Consider the following 19,809-nt stretch of genomic DNA (forward strand, 5'->3'; position numbering starts at 1 on the left):
AAAAATAACTGAGCTGTGCTTGATTGAGCTAGCCTGGCACAACGGAACCAAGAACAGTCACAAAAACCACCCTGGGACATTGAATAAATCAAATGTAACATACTTGTATAAACTACACTGACTGTACAAAACATTAAGGACACATGCTCGTTCCCATGACCGACTGACCAGGTGAAAGCTATGATCCCTTATTGATGTCACTTGTTAAATCCACTTCAATCATTGTAGATAAAGGGGAGGAGACGGGTTAAATAAGAATTTTTAAGCCTTGAGACAATTGAGAAATGGATTGTGTATGTGTGCCATTCAGAGGGCGAATGGGCAAGACAAAAGATTTAAGTGCCTTTGAACAGGGTATGGTAGTAACGCATGTTAGCCATCCCACTATATCAGGTATTTGGAAAACGACAATGTATAAGCGTGATGTCAGGGAAAGCTGTGTGCGCAAGTTAACGTTTCCAAAAGATAACATCACTACTTTTATGATACGTGTTTGAGCTGTCATGTGCATTAGTAGCACAATTTCTATCTTATTTACATTTGTTTGTGGACTTATCCATATTAAATGTTGGTTTTAAGTTTAGCTGACTTTTCTTAGCGGATGTACAATCAATTGTACACTTGCAAACTATATCAAAAACGAGGGCTGAGGGTCTCACGTTGCAAACTTCCCTTGCTTGGCTAATCATTTGGACCAACTACAAAGATGGCCACGGGGATTCCTCCAAGGGCATAAGGCGAGGGTAAGTGGAGGAGGGTGTGTCTTATGAGCTTGAAACGCAGTCCTGGTCTGACTTCCTGTGGCGCTCAGAGGCTTGCATATAGCGTTTGAGGGAACGGATTGGACACAGGAGATATGCTCAGGCCGCCAGCACTAGGCCACCAGCTCAATGGCTTGGTTGATATGGGGTGATAAAACTTAGGCAAAAAGTCTGGATTGGGCCATAAGGTCACACCTAGGTCGTTTGCCTTCCTTCATAGATGGAGCAGTGGGAAGTTTGCTCTGAGGCCAACAGGTCCACATGTGCTGTTCCAACCCGCTGCCATATCATCTTCACTACTCGTGGGTGAAGTCGCCATTCCCCCAGGGCCAGTTTCTGTCGTGACAAGGAATCCGCCACCTCGTTCAACTTACCTGGGAGATGAATGGCTTGTATTGTATGATCGTATTAGGACATGTTTGTGTTTGAGAACAGGCAGAAAGTGTTTCAGGGCGAGGTAAACTATTTGAAGTACTAGCACGTTGATGTGCTCTTTCTGCCAGCGGGGGCACCACTCGCCCCGTACAGACCTGTGTTGCCACACTGCTCCCCAGCCTGTTAGTGAAGCCTCCTTTCTTCAGAACCAGGAAACAGGTTGAGTAAAAGCCATCTTGCAGTTCTGATGGTTTTACTCGTGATCGCGCCCTTCTCCAGGAGAGATGTACATTTCCTGGCTGAGGGTGCAGGCTCTCACCTTCACAGGCAATCAACCGTTCTCTGTCGTGGGTGATGTTGGCTTTCGCCGATGGATCGAGCACTGGTACACACCACCAAGTGCGCTATTTTTCAGATGTTGCCCTTCCGGAGTTACACAGTAATAGCATCACTGCTATTAGCTTCACAACTGACATTTGGACCAGAGATGTCAGCCCCATGAGCATGTGGAGTTGACAGCAGAGTGGGTCAACGAGGATTTCGCACTGAGGGAAGTCGTATTGCATGCTCAGGAATGTGCTGGTTGTCATACCGCTGCTGCCATTTCAAAGGAATTTGAGAACATGTTTGAAACATGAACACACTAGCTAGTTCCATTCAAACAACTGAATCGAAATAAGCTCATCAACTGTGCCTGCAGCAGATGTGATACCCTCTGTCATGGCATTGAAACACCTGCTCAACAAAACAGCTGAGACAGGATGTGAACAAGCGATTCGGGGGCACTCTCTCTTTACTGTGTCGCCGCCATGCTAGATGCTACGTACAAGAACCGCTACTTCGACGCAGACAAGAAACAGGGTTTATGTGAAATGTTACAGACACAGCCGGACAAGATGGAAACGGACACAGTGACAGTGCGCACAGAGGAAGAGAAGTCACGGACAGACGGAGCTGAAACTTCACTGCTTGACATGTATGATGAAATCCTGGTTGAGAATGAAATGACTGAACAAATGAAGAACGAAACAGCACAGCAAGTAAGTGAAAGAAATAGGTTTTGATTTGGTTTTATTGGTAATGGGGACATACGTAAATGCCAACAAAATAACTTTTTGGTCAGTGTGGTGTGTGTGTAACCTTTATTTAACTAGGCAAGTCAGTTAAGAACAAATTCTTATTTACAATGACAGCCTACACCGGCCAAACCTGGACGTGGCAGGGCCAACTGTGCGTTGCCCTATGGGACTCCAATCACGGCCAGATGTGATACAGTCTGGATTCGAACCAGGGACTGTAGTGCCTTAGACCGCTGCGTCCATGTGTGTGTTAACTATTTAACTGTACTAGAATTTTTAAAAGGCCGCAAAAAATGTAAACATCGGTTATCGGTCAAAAATGTCATATCGGTGCATCACTAGTAGAGAGCTGTACAGCAACCGCAAAATAATTTCTGGTGAGCCGAGCTACAACCACAGGGCTGAACCGTTATGAAACGCGATTATCTAGGGAAAGTGACCCATTAAATAGTCGAGGGACGACTAGTGCCCGGTGGCCTCGATAACGAGCATGGTAATTGAGGATATCTTGACACGGTTAGCACCGGAGTATAATGGCCAACACACAATAGCTGGTGGGCTAAGTCAGTACAAGACAAGGAAGCACGATATCCTCCGATAAAAGGGATAGGTGGGGGAGAGCTGTCACACAGCCTTAGAGGGCGCGTATTTCTGTTGGTAACAGACTGACAATACACACAAATCACACCGAGTTTAGCTTACCCTACCGGGACCTAAGAAGATCCAAAAAAAACTGAACAGCAGCTCAGTCAACTTGCGCAATACCGCTAAGCTAACTTTGCGAGAAAAAAAATGATAGTGTGTGGTCTGACCTACGATTTAATATGAACCTCTGGGGCCTGTCCTCCCATGGCGTCACGTCACTGGCGTGACTGTGCTGTTATTATTACTCGACCTGCGTGGAGCGTGCGGGATATAATCCATACTGTCAACCGTACTGACGGTCTGAAAGGTATGAAGTAGAACCAAAGGATAATTTTCCTGATAGCATATATGAAACATATTTATTAGGCTGTTCGAACGTTGATGTTTAAAAGACTCGTCATTTGCTCCAAGGTGGGTGCTTCGAGGCCAGACTTTTCTAGGGTTACTGTGTTAAAGAAGAGGAGGTGGCTGGCATCTAACAGACAATGGAAGGAGGCTTGGACGCCAGAGAAAACAGAGTTTTAGAGACCAAGTTCGGAGAGGTAGAAATTAGTGTGGCCACAGAAACTGACGAACTAGGAGACCCTCTACAATACATGCTGCAGGGAGAGCGGCAGAACAGAGCTGAAAGGAGAAGAAGCACCTGAGGCACCATAGAGGGATTAGTTGTGCAGAGCAAGTTAGGAACATAGAAGAGCTTTAGCTTAGAACACAGTTTAGGACACGCACTGTCAGCAATCTTCTGCTACTGTCTGGACCTGCAAAAAGCTGTTCGAAATGCATATGTCAAACAATCACAGCGGCATGATTCTGTGTGTACTCTGGTCCTATCCGATGTGATTCAGCAAGGACATATTATTGTGTGGGAATCTTACCACCAACCACTAACACTGTGTCAGTGACAGAAACAGTGGTTGACTGGGTAGGCCAGGCATACTCACGAATGGAGTGGGCTTCGGCAAAGGTACTCATATTAGACCCATAGTAGGGTAACTGAGGTAAGGGCAATGAAAGGATACGGTCAGTACCGGGAAACAGCGTTCTGCCAGTGAGGAGTTCAGCCATGATGCATCCCACAGACCAAATATCCACTGTAACATATAGGTGATCATTATGTTCATATAACAGATAAAGTAATAACAAATGTCTACTATAACATATAGGAGAAAGATGTTCAGTATGTCCATTTACAGTGTTCTGCTATTATGACATCCACATGATAGGAACGTTGACCCAGGATCACAAGTACATCAACAATTTGTAACCTAAATGTGTAACTGGTAAACGTGTCTGCAGTGAGCAGATGCAGGCTGTCTAAACCACTCAGAGGCTCTACCGACTGTACCTGTCATGTTGTAGTGCATCCAGTTCAGCATGATCTCTGGTGCCCGGTACCAGCGTGTGGCAACGTAACCCGTCATCTCGTCATCAGTGTGCCGCGCCAGCCCAAAGTCCAGGATCTGAGGAGGACAGACAAAACGAAACCATGTGGTCCTGGCAAGATGGTTAGCCTGAGGAAACTACACAGAAGGCACACACTGTTTTCTCCTTGCAGAAAACGTCACCCCCAACGTTACATCAGGGAGTGCTTGGTTACTCCCCTCAGGCATACTGAAAGTCTTGTCTGGACTATTTAGGATGAACCCAGTTTGAATGAGCGGACCTATAATAAACTCACTTACCTTCAGCTCACAGTCCTCATTTACAGCCAAGTTGCTGGGTTTCAGGTCCTAAAGAGTGATGGGAGATAAGACGTATTATTACAGCTGAGCTACATATGACGAGGCCAGATCTGAATGGGCTTTCTCAATTGAGTCTAGATTCGCTAAAACCAAACCACCGTGATCTGTAGAAGTGCTTCTGCAGAGCGTCCACAGTGCTTCTTCAAGACTAAGTAAATCTCTAATTGATCTACTCTAATATTATTCTCAGATCAGTTCTTTCTAAACAGCAGCCCTGAATCACGGACTCAGTCACAATCAAAATCAGAGGTCCTGTTTATGGTTTTAATTCCTCTGCTATTTAGAGTGTTTGCTTAAGGAGTGAGCCTGGGCCCGAATCCTCTATGTGAAAGCGAAGCAAGCAGCAAAGCCTTGAATTAAAACTGGTTTATAAACTGTACCTCCTGACAAGCATGATGGATTTTTTTTTACTTGTCTGAAAGCTCAAGTCACTTGTCCAAAAATAAAATGGTCTCTAACACCATGGGCCAACAAGGTGACTGATAATTGTGTTGTACAATGCAAGGCCCTACTGAAACACCCGAGTCAGCTTATCGAGGTCATGTTGAGCAGCTGACTTTTTACAATGTAGTGTGTTAGAGCTGGGTTCAGATAAAAGCCTGCACACCCAGTAGCTCTCCTGGAGGATGTAAAATACTGCAACGTTACAAATACCAACAAAATGCTTTGTCTTTATAAAATAATTCCCTCGTTCAATGAATCCGGGATCAAATGGCTGAGGTAAGACACATCAAAGCAAGGTACCTAACTAAGACATGTTTATCTTTAACCCTGTAAGGCTAAAATATTCAAGTTTCAGAAGAGATCTATTGACAGCAGGGCTTGACATTCAGGTACATTTGCCAGTGGCACACCGGGGGAGTACCAAGTCAAAACTACTGGCCCGGGCCAAGATCACAGGAAAGCGAGTTATGCACGCGGAATTTCAATCTCGGGTGATTTCATGTTTCATTTGCAGTAGGCAAGAACCTTATATTATAACCAACCATCAAGTCTTATATTTTCACTGATTGTTAGGAAAAATAAAATAAAATCCTCCCCCTTGTTGATGACATACAGCCTAATTAACATACAAAACAGTTTAAAATGTAATATTCCCCTACAGAAATTAGCTCAAAAACATATTGATACATCGTCCATATTATCAGGCTGGTGTGCTATTTTAGCAATAAGCATTATCGCCTGACGCAGCAGTGGCTACATGGCTGAAGCGAGGGGATCCCAAATGAATCTAAAAAACATGGTTGCAGAATGTGGTTGCTCATCTGCATTGTTGGCTAATCATTAGCTAGATCAGTCTTTAAAATATCATCTAGTCGCTTGTGTTTTTATAAAGTCAGTTTAATTGTGTGAATTTTACAGTGAATATGGGCCTACCGTTTACGCAATCGAATGGACGAGTTTCACGCGTAACTATTTTTGTTTTAAATCGTCATACCAGACAGACTAAAACGCTGCCAATTATGCAGTTGAGAAATAAATTGTACAGCACTGGAAAGCTGGAATCCCGCTCTTTTCAATAATTGCCATCAAAACCGTGACTGTGGCCTTTTCCTTAGGAATGTTTGCGCGGTGACTGGGCTTATTATAACATGTTTTTTACACGCAGCAATCAAAGCTGTATGAGGAGTCGCACGCTCGATGCCCAATAGTTGATATTCCGCTTCAACTGGGCTGTGTGTGCGTGCGTGCGATAAATAAAATGCATAGCTCATTAACAGCTTAGGTAATAAAAAAATAAAAAACTTTTAAAACAATTATATAGGACTACAGAACAGCATTATTACAATATATTTTGCACCAGCCAAAGCGGCGCGTGTCAATACTCCGATGCGCTCTGCAGAGATTGAGAACAGTACATCGCATGCGGGGGACACTAATAAAAATCTGATCGGATTAATTGTTTGATATTGTGATTGTATTTCTATTTACTTCAATCCTTATTCTACTTGTCCAACTATATATTCTACTTGTCCAACTATATATTCTACTTGTCCAACTATATATTCTACTTGTCCAACTATATATCTTTTTACTTGCCCCGGACATGCGCTAATGTAAACCACGGCCCTTGCAACGGCAGGATAGTGGGTTCGATTCCCGGGACCACCTGTACGTAAAATGTATGCACGTATGACTAAGTTTCTTTGGATACAAGAGTCAACTAAATGGCATATATTTCATAATATTATATTAATTAACAAGACACAGCGTCAGTCACAGAGAAGGACTTTTTCATTGTGGGCTCAATCATAGCAGAGCGGACTGAATTAAAAAGGGAGGAGACTTACTCTGTGAATGATATCTGCTGAGTGGATATACTGAGGAGACAGAGAGAGGGAAAGAAGAGCAAAGGCATTAGATTACATCAATAATTAGGAGACACAAACCACAAGTTTAAACTGAGAGGTCTGTGGTTCCGAGGTACATCACAACAGGCGAAACTGGGTAAAATGACATTGGTATGACCAGCAACTGGTTTAAATGACATAATTATGACTTAAATTCTATACGTTTGTCTGCTGGGAATGTACACAACACTGGGATGTACACAATACTGTGAATGGCAGTTACTTTCAGTTATTTTGAGTTACTTGAAGCATGATAAAAAAAAGTTGAAGTGTGCGGTTTCACCTTTAACCCCCAGAGGATCTGTCTGCCTGTATGTGTCTGTGCGTTTCACCTTTAATCCCCGGAGGATCTGGTATATGAGGAACTGCACGTGATCGTCTGTGAGTTTCTGACACTTGACTATGTTGTTGAGGTCTGCCCCCATCAGGTGGGTCACCAGGTACCTGCCAATCAGAACCAGACAGGAGCTCAAACAAAACTACTCCACTGTATACGACATGCATCTGTTTCTCACGGTTCCATATTTACATATTTCAGCCAGTTGTATGTTGTTCTGGATACCATCTCGTTTTGACACGTCACATCAATGCTAATATGGCCAAAAGTAGCTAGCTAGCGAACCAACAACTGTAGCAATGCTGAAAAGCAAAAGGAAAAATAACCACAAAAGTCCAGTGGGTTTGAAAGTTTAAAAACCATTCATGTATGGGCTAAGACATTGAAATACACCAACGTGCATCGGCTTACGCCTTTCATCAGGTCTGACATTAAAGGCATTTTAACTTTGAAACCAACGAGTGCCTTATGGCCACCCATTTGTGGTTATAATTTTTCCGTTTCAATTACAATTCCCCTCTAAGAGCAACTTTAGTTGTTGTGGAATGCCTGAAGCGCTCCTGCTACTTCTCTTCAACTGTAACAATGTATTTGAGAGATGTGCTTATTGGGAACAACTTGTTTTCAATAAACATTTGCAGACGAAATACAGCTTACAAGTTAAGCCAACCCCATCAGTTTTTGTCTTGTGGTCTATACATCAAGGGATTTACCACCATGTCAATGTTCTCCCATATGTCTCCTAGGAGTCAGCTGATACTGGTTGAGTAGCTGTTCCATCTCCTCGCCCCCTTCCCCACACACACTCCTTTCCTCTGGAAGCCCCAGCTGGGCGAGCCATCCACAAATAATGTCATTAAACACACACGTCCATTAAGTCCACTTATTTTTGTAATTCAAATCTAATCCCATAGTCGTTTAAACAGCTCCAAATAGTGGTAAGCACTTCTGGAGGGAAAAAAATCTGAGCCAAAACATACGAGGAGCACGGAGGCTTCACTCTGGTCTTGCTAGTTTGCTGTTCCACTGATAGATGAATGCTGCACTGTTCCCACACAGGAGGAACATCTTAAAATAACTCCCTGGTTAAACTGGACTTTTCCTTAGTGCCCTCCTCCTATATAGACTGATCGGAGACCAAGCTACTTCAACATGACTGAGATCAAAGGCACAAACAGGGAGAGGGAAGGGGGGGGGGGCTCCAGCTGAAGGGTTCATGTTGAGGCCTGGAAAATTAGGTATATAAATAGTGAGCTTTCATCCCTGTTAATCCATGGAACTTTCCCCACTGTATCTTCCCCCCTCCCCTGCTCTCCCTCCATCTATCTATCTAGGGGTAAAAGAGGAGCTATGAACAGTCCTTTGAGTCACATTTTTGGAGCTGGGGTAGGGGAAATTACAGCTACAGTACCTGCATACTGGGTTTTTTATGAACAGCAGTTAGAAAACCCCTCCCTGTGCTCCTCTGTCCTGCAGGCATGTGTGCTGTGTACACAGATATGCATGAGAAGAAAATAGCCAAGATCCTGATTAGGCGACTGGCAGATTGTTTTTAGTCAAGCAATATCAAATATATGCAGTGAATTCAAAGTATTGAGACCCCTCAACTTTTTTCACATTATGTTACATTACAGCCTTATTCTAAAATGGATTGATAAAAAGTTTATTAAAAAAGTAAGATCACATTTACATAAGTATTCAGACCCTCTACTCAGTACTTTGTTGAAGCACCTTTGGCAACCATTATAGCCTTGCGTCTTCTTGGGTATGACGCTACAAGCTTGGCACACCTGTATTTGTGGAGTTTCTCCCCTTCTTTACAGATCCTCTAGTTCTGTCAGTTTGGATGGGGAGCGTTGCTGCACAGCTATTTTCAGGTCTCTCCAGAGACGTTCGATCGGGTTCAAGTCCGGGCTCTGGCTGGGCCACTCAAGGACATTGAGGTTTGTCCCTAATCCACTCCTGTGTTGTCTTGGCTGTGTGCTTAGGGTTGTTGTCCTATTGGAAGCTGAACCTCCGCCCCAGTCTGAGGTCCTGAGCAGGTTTTTATCAAGGCTCTCTCTGTACTTTGCTATATTCATCTTTCCCTCAATCCTGACTAGTCTCCCAGACACTGCTGCTAAAAAACATCCCCACAGCATGTTGTTGCAACCACCACGCTTCACCATATGGATGGGGCCACGTTTCCTCCAGATGTGACACTTTGCTTTCAAGCCAAAGAGTTCAATCTTGGTTTGATCAGATCAGAGAATCTGGTTTCTCATGGCCTGAAAGACCTTTCGGTGCCTTTTGGCAAACCCCAAGCTGGCTGTCATGTGCCTTTAACTGAGGAGTAGCTTCCATCTGGCCTGACTGGTGGAGTCCTGCAGAGATGGGAGAACCTTCCAGAAGGACAAACATCTCCACAGAGGAACTCTGGAGGTCTGTCAGAGTGACTATCGGGTTCTTGGTCACCACCCTGACCCTTCTCCCCGGATTCCTCAGTTTTGCCGGGCGGCCAGCTCTAGGAAGAGTCTTGGTAGTTCCAAACTTCTTCCATTTAAGAATGGAGGCCAGTATGTTCTTGGGGACCTTCAATGCTGCAAAAAAAATGTGGTACCCTTACCCAGATCTGTGCCTCGACACAATCATGTTTCGGACCTCTATGGACAATTCCTTCGACCTCATGGCTTGGTTTTTGCTCTGACGTGCACTGTCAACTGTGGGACCTTGTATAGACCGGTGTGTGCCTTTCCAAATCATGTCCCCAAAAAATTATTTACCACCGGTGGACTCCAATCAATTTGTAGAAACTTTTCAAGAATGATCAATGGAAACAGGATGCACCGGAGCTCAATTGAGTCTCATAGCAAAGAGTCTGAATACTTATGCAAATAAGGTGTATATTTTTAAAGCACATTTGCAACAATTTCTAAAAACCTTATTTTTGCTTTGTCATTATGGGGTGTTGTGTGTAGACAGATGGGGAATTTTTCAAATAGTATGGGTAGCCATTTGATTAGATGTTGAGGGGTTTTATGGCTTGGGGGAGGTAGAAGCTGTTTAGAAGTCTCTTGAACCTAGACTTGGCGCTCCAGTACCACTCGCCGTGCGGTAGCAGAGAGGACGGTCTATGACTAGAGTGGCTGGAATATTTGACAACTTTTAGGGCCTTCCTCTAACACCGCCTGGTATAGAGGTCTTGGATGGCAGAAAGCTTGGCCCTGGTGATGTACTGGGCCGTACGCACCACCCTCTGTAGTGCCTTGCAGTCGGAGGCCGAGCAGTTGCCATACCAGGCAGTGATGCAACCCATCAGGATGCTCTCGATGGTGCAGCTGTAGAACTTTTTGAGGATCTGAGTACCCATGCCAAATCTTTCCAGTCTCCTGAGGGGGAATAGGTTTTGCCGTGCCCTCTTCATGACTGTCTTGGTGTGCTTGGACCATGTTAGATTGTTGGTGATGTGGACACCAAGGAACTTGAAGCTCTCAACCTGCTCCACTACAGAATGGGGGCATGCTCGGTCCTCCTTTTCCTGTCGTCCACAATCATTTGTCTTGATCACGGTGAGGGAGAGGTTGTTGTCTTTGCACCACACGGTCAGGTCTCTGACCTCCCCCCTACAGGCTGTCACACCGTCATTGGTGATCAGGCCTACCACTGTTGTCATCGCCAAACTTAATGATGGTGTTGGGAGTCTTGCCTGACCGTGCAGTCACGAGTGAACAAGGAGTACAGGAGGGGACTGAGCATGCACCCGAGAGGCCCCCATGTTGAGGATCAGCATGGCAGATCCTTAACAGCAAACAAATAAAGTCTGTTTTTACATCCATTGTTAATGACAATAGTTCCTCAATGTATTTGAAAATTCTTTCCAGCTCTCTCCCTTTTGAAAACCCCTCAGCGTGAAAGGGAAAAATGTATTGCTCTGATCCACTGCAAACATCATAAAACACCTGATTACTTCTTACCCCTTGCACAAATAGCCTACAGCTGTCTCTGTCCTGAGCTCACTGGCATAGGAAACTAAGGGTTCAGAATATTTTATACAATGTTGCTAGTGTGAGCTTCCAGTTGGACCCAAGTTGACAATTGATACAATGTTCCAAGTTAGTTACAGACAAGCCATGCACACCCAAAGTGGGTTATAGGATTTAAATATATATATATTTTTAAATCAGGATATTTTCTACCTGAAGGCTGCTTTGTTTTTATTTGTAGGCTTTACAGGCTATTTTTACATAGTTGTCAATGGCAGTTATTTAAGGTTTGTATCATTTTCATTTAGATTTGAATAGAATTTTGATTAACATCTTTGAATCTCAAAATCGTGGTCATCATCAATTAAATGAAACAGGTTAAGGATTTTTTCTCCATCTCTGGCTCCCTTGAGTCATTTGTGTCTTATTTCATCAAATAGTGCCCTTAAAGCATCAAAATGCATGTATAGTTGATTATATTAAAACACATTGTGTGATAGTAAAATTATATGCATACATGGAAACATGTTTTAACATTTTGACCAATCAATTAGTCTAAAGAACAGACCACTATCGGTCGACCAATAACTGTATTTTTTTTATTCATTTTTTTTAAAGTCGGGACAGCCCTAATATTTATTATTCTGTGTAAGAGGAACTTCTTCCACTGCAACCCTGCCATTGTTTAACATCTCTTGTTCTTTCTCTCTCCCCTCTCTGTGGAACCGGGTTGTTAATCTATCTGGGACAGTGGGGCGACTGAGAGCACACTTCAGTTGCCTCTTCTGATGGTGGAGCTGCCAGAGAGCTAGCCTGGCCCAGATCAATTTGTGTTCTTCCCAACTCCATTGCTCTCATTGTCGAGCCAAGCGTGGTAAATAGTAGGAAGTGTAGGAACGAGAGGCCTTTCCTGCACATTTTCCTTCAGCAGAGGCAACAACAGGTCTAGGCTTGTGTGTGACACTCACTCAGCCAGGCACCCACACACAGTACACACACATAGTACACAAACATGAGGCAGTCGGCCAGCACTGACTCACTGAACAATCTGTCCACTTCCTCTTCTCACTGACTTTCAACATCAACAAACAGTAAATGCCTGAAGCCAAGGCACCCAGTGAGTAACTATTTCCAAGGTTGGGAAGGGAGATGTGGTAGTACTACTGAAAATAGTACCACAGGTACCCCTGGTGTTTCCTAGGCAGAGCAGGCTTTGTTTACTCTCTTTTGCTGGGAAAAGAAAGGCACTTTGTGCACTCATTGTGTTTCAAGTGAGGCACTGATCCTCTGTCAATAGGCATTGGCTGAGTGAATTAAGGTTATGAAGGGATAATAAAGGAACATACAGTAGATAAAAGAAATCGGTAGGCCTTAAGAGTTTCAATTCAACTCACACGTCATTGAACTCCTCCAGACTAGTAGCAGGTGTGAAGACATCTAGAAGGCCGATCACCTGAAACACAGAGGCCAACGCAACAAGTAAGGAGGATTGTATCAGCTCTCCCAAATTATTTCATGACTCCACAATGAATTGGTTTCAGCAGAATAGAGCATTGGAATACTTGGAACTAGAGCAGCGGAATACTTCAGCCAACAAATTCCTACAGTTGAGATCTCAGTCAGCAGCACAGTTGCATACTATGATTAATATAGCCAACATACTTCTGCTGCTTTTAAGAGAGAGAGAGGACTGAGCTCCAGAGAGAGGAGCAAAGACAAAGAGAGGGAAGTGGAACTAGAGCAGAGGAATACTTTAACCAACATATTCCTAGACTTATCGTAGCAGCAACACAAAACAGTTCTGTAGCTTTTAACCTCTTGGTAGTATTTTAAGTATTTTCCCGTCCAGATGAAAAGCGCGCCCAAAGTAAACTGCCTGTTACTCCGGCCCAGAAACTAGGATATGCATATAATTGGTAGATTTGGATAGAAAACACAAAAGTTTCTAAAACTGTTAAAATTATGTCTGTGCGTATAACAGAACTGATATGGCAGGCGAAACCCTGAGGACAAACCATACCCCCCGCAAAAAAAAATTCAGCCTACCACTGTTTTCAATGGGTGTCACTTTTTTTATAATGTGAAATTCTCCCAGATTGCAGTTCCTAGGGCTTCCACTAGATGTCAGTCTTTAGAAAGAGCTGGTTTTTGGAAAAATTAGCCAGAAATGTTAGTTTTTCTAGGTGGCTCCCATTTTGGCTCTAGTGTTTCTAAGCACGTGGAAGAGAGCGCGTTCTTTGGTATTTTTCTCCGGTAAAGACAATAACGATTCTCCGTCTTAAATGTTATAATTTATTTACGTATTAGGGTACCTAAGGTTTGATTATAAACGTTGTTTGACTTGTTTGGAAAAACGTATTAGTAACGTTTGGGATTAATTTTGTATGCATTTTGATGGAGGGAAACTGGGTAGATTATTGACTGAAGCTTTTATGGATATAAAGGACATTATCGACCAAAAGGACCATTTGTGATGTATCTGGAACCTTTTGGAGTGCCAACAAAAGAAGATCAAAGGTAAGGCATTTATTATATCGCCGTTTCTGACTTTCGTGGCGCACCTGCCTGGTTGAAATATGTTTTTCATGCTTTTGAATGCGGGGCGCTATCCTCAGATAATCGCATGGTGTGCTTTCCCGTAAAGCCTTTTTGAAATCTGACACAGCGGCTGGATTAACAAGAAGTTAAGCTTTATTTTGATGTATTACACTTATGATTTTATGAAAGTAAAATATTTATAATTCTGTAGTTTGAATTTCACGCTCTGCAATTTCACCGGATGTTGGCCAGGTGGGACGCTACCGTCCCACAAGAAGTTAAGAGAGATGAAACTCACGTTCTCATGTTTCATGTGCTTGAGCAGACGTAGCTCTCTGTAAGTCCTCTTGGCGTGGATAATGGACTGGAATGGCCGGGAGAGTTTCTTCACTGCGATCTTCAGACCGGTCTTCTCATCATACGACGAGCTGGAGGAGACGTGATAGGGGTTTAAGTTACTGCAACAACAATAGGATAAGATACTATTCATCACTCCCAAAATGTTGCATCTGAAAATAAATACAATCCTTACTGATGCTATATTTGAAATTACCGATCAGTAGCATGTGACAAAACATAACTCCTCTTCTCCTGTAGGCATTAGACCAGGGTTATTTAATTCCAGTCCTGGAGGGCCAAAACAGTTCTGTTTTTCATCATCTCATTCCAATCAGGGACTAATTCAGACCTGGGACATCAAGTGAGTGCAATTAACTGCCAGGTAAAAACAAACAGAGAGATTTCGGGCCTCCAGGAACAGAATTTATTTAACAGCCCTGCTTTAGACATATAGGCTATGGCCTAAAACAAGTTGTTGCAGCCAGGTTGTCATTTTCCAAGAAGACACAGGAAAAACACACTTAAAATGGCTCACTAAAAGGCTGAGTTTGCATGAAACAAGAAAGTGATGTAAGAAGGAAAAACTGACATGAGCTAAACAGAAAATGTCATCCCTCAGACTAAGGCAGCATCCCGAATGGCAACAACAACAAAAGAAGAAATCAGCAGGGTCCATGGTTAGTAGTGCACTATGGTGACATTTGGGACACAATCTAAAACACAGCTGCGCTGTCAGGCCATGGCGAGTCTGGCTGACAGGCTGGGGAAGAAGGAGCATCTCTGGGGATATCTCAATAGGTGTTTCCAAGTGTCCTGATGTACCTTCTCTTTGCCCCCTTCTTAATACGTTACCAGAAAGAAAACAGACGTTCCGTTAAAATGGCTGACAGGCTGGGGGGACGAACGTCTCTCCCCGGGGGAGATCTCAGTAGTCTTTCCCTCGATTCCTTGTGGCGTCGATCTCTCCTCGCTGCTTTCCAAAAAAGTCAAGAGGGAAGTGAGGAATACATCGGAGACAATCACCTTGGATCTTCTCCTCCAATGCTCTACTTTCTTCCTCTGACAGCTTGAGGAGGCGAGGAGAGGGACGACCCAAAGACTTTAGAGATTCACCCTGGCTGAAAGACATACTGGGGGAGGGAAGCCTACATCTCACTTCCTCTTCCTTTAAATTTCTGCTAACCAGTCATGAGTGGTCAGCTGCTATATTGGATATGTGCGTTCTTATGTGCTCTCTTGCCAACTCCATAGCTGCCATTGACAATTCCATAAGAAGTTGGCAAGAGGGCATTAACAGACTGGCACCCAAGCTAGTCAGCTGCTGTACACATTTAATAGTACAAAGCAGAGGTGCACAAACGCTTGTGGCCAAGGAGGTCAGGAGTCCCAGTGCCGCAACAAGCAAAACATTTAGATAAAGTTGTATGTATGCGAGCTATGGTGCCCACATAACAGGAGGAAATTGTTATGAATAAACAGAAGCAAAAATGTTATGCAATATAAAAATGTCCCTTGATCGGATATCCGGGGCACTTTTTTTTTTTAACCCAACAGCACTAATCCGACCGTCAACAGTTAATCCTTTCTGCCTAGCAGCAGCACAGTGTTGCTGTTGTGCTCCGCAACCTGCTGTGGGGAGCACAACAGAAACAACAACCAGATGTTAACTTAGACAACAACAATCCAGCAGATGATACTAATGCCATAGCAGGTTCTGGGAGGTAATACTGGTTACTACTAGGCCCATTTTAAAAGTAAAGGAAACTTTTGAATAAATTATCCTTGATGGATTATGCTGCAGCAGCAGTAATACAGGAACCATTATTTGTGTAAAATAAACAAACTAGGCCAACATTAGTTCAGTAATTTAGAAGATTAGACCTAATGCCATGGGCTCACCTGGCCCTACCAAGGTAAAATAAACCTCAACACAGACATGTCGTCATTTACATTTGAGTCATTTAGCAGACACTCGTATCTAGAGCGAGTTACAGTAAGTGCAATCATCTTAAGATGGCTAGGTGGGACAACCACATATCTCAGTCATAGTACGTAAATTGTTCTTCAAGTAAACAACATATGCCTACCAGTACTTCACAAGACTGTTTGTTCTCTCTTGCCAACGCCTTATGGAATTGTCACGCCAATGCTTTGTTTGACAACGGAGTAGGCATAAGCACAAACAGATCTGAGAACAGGCTGGCACTTCAGTAAAATGGAATTCAAATATTAAAACAGATGTCAAAACAGAGGTCAAAAGTCTAGAGACACACACACACACACATCACCATTGCCCTTTATTCTAAGCAATATTATGCTGCCATTTTTATTGACTTGGCCAAAGCTTTTGATATGGTAGACCATTCCATTCTTGTGGGCCGGCTAAGGAGTATTGGCGTCTCTGAGGGGTCTTTGGCCTGGTTTGCTAACTACCTCTCTCAAAGAGTAATGTATAATGTCAGAAAATCTGCTGTCTCAGCCACTGCCCGTCACCAAGGGAGTACCCCAAGGCTCGGTCCTAGGCCCCACACTTCTCAATTTACATCAACAACATAGCTCAGGCAGTAGGAAGCACTCTCATCCATTTCTATGCAGATGATACAGTCTTATACTCAGCTGGCCCCTCCCCAGATGTTGTGTTAAACAACAAAGCTTTCCTAGTGTCCAACAAGCTTTCTCTACCCTTAACCTTGTTCTGAACACCTCCAAAACAAAGGTCACATGGTTTGGTAAGAAGAATACCCCTCTCCCCACAGGTGTTATTACTACCTCTAAGGGTTTAGAGCTTGAGGATGTCACCTCGTACAAGTACTTGGGAGTATGGCTAGATGGTACACTGTCTTTCTCTCAGCACATATCAAAACTGCAGGCTAAAGTTAAATCTAGACTTGGTTTCCTCTATCGTAATCGCCCCTCTTTCACCCCAGCTGCCAAACTAACCCTGATTCAGATGACCATCCAACCCATGCTAGTTTATGGAGACAATGCTCCTTATAGGACACATCACTGCACTCTATACTCCACTGTAAACTGGTCATCTGTCACCCATCACAAGACCCACTGGTTGATGCTTATTTAGAAAAGCCTCTTAGGCCTCACACCCTCCTATCTGAGATATCTACTGCAGCCCTCATCCTCCACATACAACACCCGTTCTGCCAATCCCATTCTGTTATAGGTCCCCAAAGCACACACATCCCTGGGTCGCTCCTCTCCAATTCGCTGCAGCTAGCGACTGGAATGAGCTGCAACAAACACTCAAACTGGACAGTTTTATCTCAGTCTCTTCATTCAAAGACCCAATCATGGACACGCTTACTGACAGTTGGGGCTGCTTTGTGCAATGTATTGTTGTCTCTACCATCTTGTCCTTTGTGCGGTTGTCTGTGCCCAATAATGTTTGTACCATGTTGTTGTTATGTTGTGTTGCTACCATGCTGTGTCGTCATGTGCTGCTGCCTTGTTATGTTGTTGTCTTAGGTCTCTCTTTTTGTAGTGTTGTGTGTTTTGTCCTATATTTATATTGGCCTTTTGGTAGGCCATTTTTGTAAATAATAATTTGTTCATAGCTGACTTGCCTAGTTAAATAAAGATTAAATAGAACATTTTCTCATCTAAAAAGAAAAGTCAAGACAGACAGACACCATCTCCTTTCCTCAATATCTAAGGAGCAAGAGAACTACAGATTGTATGCCAGATATGTGAAAACTATGTTTAAATGACTTGGCGTTACAGGTTAGCTTATACAAAACGCTGCATAAATGTCTCAACTAGCCTGCTCTTGGTGATACCATCTCCATTCTCGATTTGGGGAAAAGGGAATCTTATAAAATGTCAGTGTCCAGTTGCAGGTCCTTCTACAAAAACCAAAGAAAGATTTAAAATCTTTTGTAGTTATGTTTCATATCGCTAGAGGTGGTGCCTCCCATTTTAGCTGCTGCAGATCTAGCATTTCCCACATCTTTGCAGGAACTAGTCGTTTCTATGCACACTGCCACGTGAATAAGTAGATGACAGATCTTTTTTGGTTGCATTGTATGATGTACTACACACACGCAAGAGGCATTTCTCACTAGATACAAAACATTGATTTAATATCTTACGTAGTTTCCTCTGGTTTTTGTAGACCCACCTGCAATGGACATTTTTAAGATGCCCTTTTGCCAAAATCAAGAATTTAGACAGCATTGCCAAGACCAGGTTATAGTTGAGACATCTATGCAGCGTTTTGTATAAGGTAACCTGCAACGCCCATTAACGGAAACGTAGTTATCAGATATCTGGAGTACGATATGCACCTAGTCAAGACAGTAAATCAATTAACGATATATCCCGCTTAAAGTAGTTTGGTTTGACCTATTCTGGGCACATGAGTCACCATCTCATACATAATTAAGTGGCATCACTGTGTGGAGGTTTAACAATAGATGTAAATTAGCCACTTAAGCTACGAGATCCACTACAAAACTGAAAACTTTGTGTCTAAATGCATTTCCCAACCAATTGGATGAAGTAGAATAGAACAGAACAGAAACACTCGGTACACATCAGAAAGAAAACAATTGGGATGTTAATTAAGACGGCAACAATAACGGTTAGTTTCCAACTCTTTGTGGCTATCAATTTGCATCATATTTTCAATATTTGAATACGTTTCAAATGGATGTTGCTATTCAGATAACGTTACAATGTCAACCTATAAAAGTAGCTGGACACATTTAAATCGTGCACGTAACAGTTAGCTAGTAAACGTGGCTGGGGACATGGCAACATGTCATGCCGCAACATAAACGAATGGTGCGTCTGACTAATGTTATTATATTGTGTGAACACAGACTGGTTGGGGCAAGTTCGCATGCCCGCCCGCCCGCTCTCGCTGACACAGTTCGAGAATAGAAAGGACCCATGGTCGCGCAGCGTTCTATTCTGAATGTAACTACCTAGCTGGCGTGCTAACTTTGGCGTCTATGCAGGCCTCGTAGAACTGAATAGCTAGCTCTGCGCAAACATTGGACAAAAACCGTGTAAATTACCAAACTGATCCGTAGGCCCCGGACCCGACTGGAGACAACGTCTGGTAGCGTTCTGGTACCTCCCAAATCGTCTTGTTCACCTCCTGCCGATAAAACGTGGGTCTTTCTTTCAGCGACATTCCTGCAGAACAACCCTCAAACTGCAAGTTGTGACTTCTGCTTTTTGTTGGTTAAAGGTGTCAACTAGACTCATGCAACTAACGTGAGTTCGCTAACTACTGTACTAGCTTGTTTAAGAAAACGCTCGGGAACTCTATCAACTTCAGTAGATGCTGGATGTAATGTTCGTTCGTAGCAAGGTGCACAATTATTTAAATTACGGTGAGAAAGCGTTTCTACTCCGATGTGCGTTCAGGCTCCCGGGATTTCACTGTGTTACATACCCAGCGCGCCCGTGCTCCTATGCTGCAACAACAAAATGTCGCGAAATGAGATCCAAATCCTTCTAGTCGCTCAAAGGACAAACCACAGAGTTTCTAACCCCAGAGGCTCAACATTACGAGACTTCCGGGAACGCTTATGAAACAAACCAAGCGGACTAGTTTGAGAAGTGAAAAATGATTCCTTAGTTGTTACTTTTCTCAAAATCTAAAGACACAACCTAGATTCGAGCCAATGCCTAAAGTAGTGGATAATTTTATTACTCC

The 19,809-nt window shown here is 43.3% G+C and overlaps 1 protein-coding gene across 2 annotated transcripts in view; it reads right to left on the bottom strand.

The window, feature by feature from the left end:
* mapk14a (mitogen-activated protein kinase 14a) overlaps positions 1-19,676 on the bottom strand; it is a 37,064-nt gene extending 17,388 nt beyond the window's left edge. For both annotated transcript variants that reach the window (XM_021565755.2, XM_021565756.2), the window contains exons 1-8: positions 19,163-19,676; positions 14,089-14,218; positions 12,647-12,705; positions 7,286-7,397; positions 6,894-6,923; positions 4,543-4,590; positions 4,206-4,320; positions 3,880-3,951 (exon numbers count right to left, since the gene is read on the bottom strand). In XM_021565755.2, the coding sequence (XP_021421430.1) occupies positions 3,880-3,951; positions 4,206-4,320; positions 4,543-4,590; positions 6,894-6,923; positions 7,286-7,397; positions 12,647-12,705; positions 14,089-14,218; positions 19,163-19,281 (685 nt within the window). In that variant the 5' untranslated portion in view covers positions 19,282-19,676. The remainder of the gene's footprint in view (positions 1-3,879; positions 3,952-4,205; positions 4,321-4,542; positions 4,591-6,893; positions 6,924-7,285; positions 7,398-12,646; positions 12,706-14,088; positions 14,219-19,162) is intronic.
* Between the last annotated feature and the right edge of the window lie 133 nt (positions 19,677-19,809).

This window comes from Oncorhynchus mykiss, chromosome 16 (assembly GCF_013265735.2).
Source record: "Oncorhynchus mykiss isolate Arlee chromosome 16, USDA_OmykA_1.1, whole genome shotgun sequence".
NCBI lineage: Eukaryota > Metazoa > Chordata > Actinopteri > Salmoniformes > Salmonidae > Oncorhynchus > Oncorhynchus mykiss.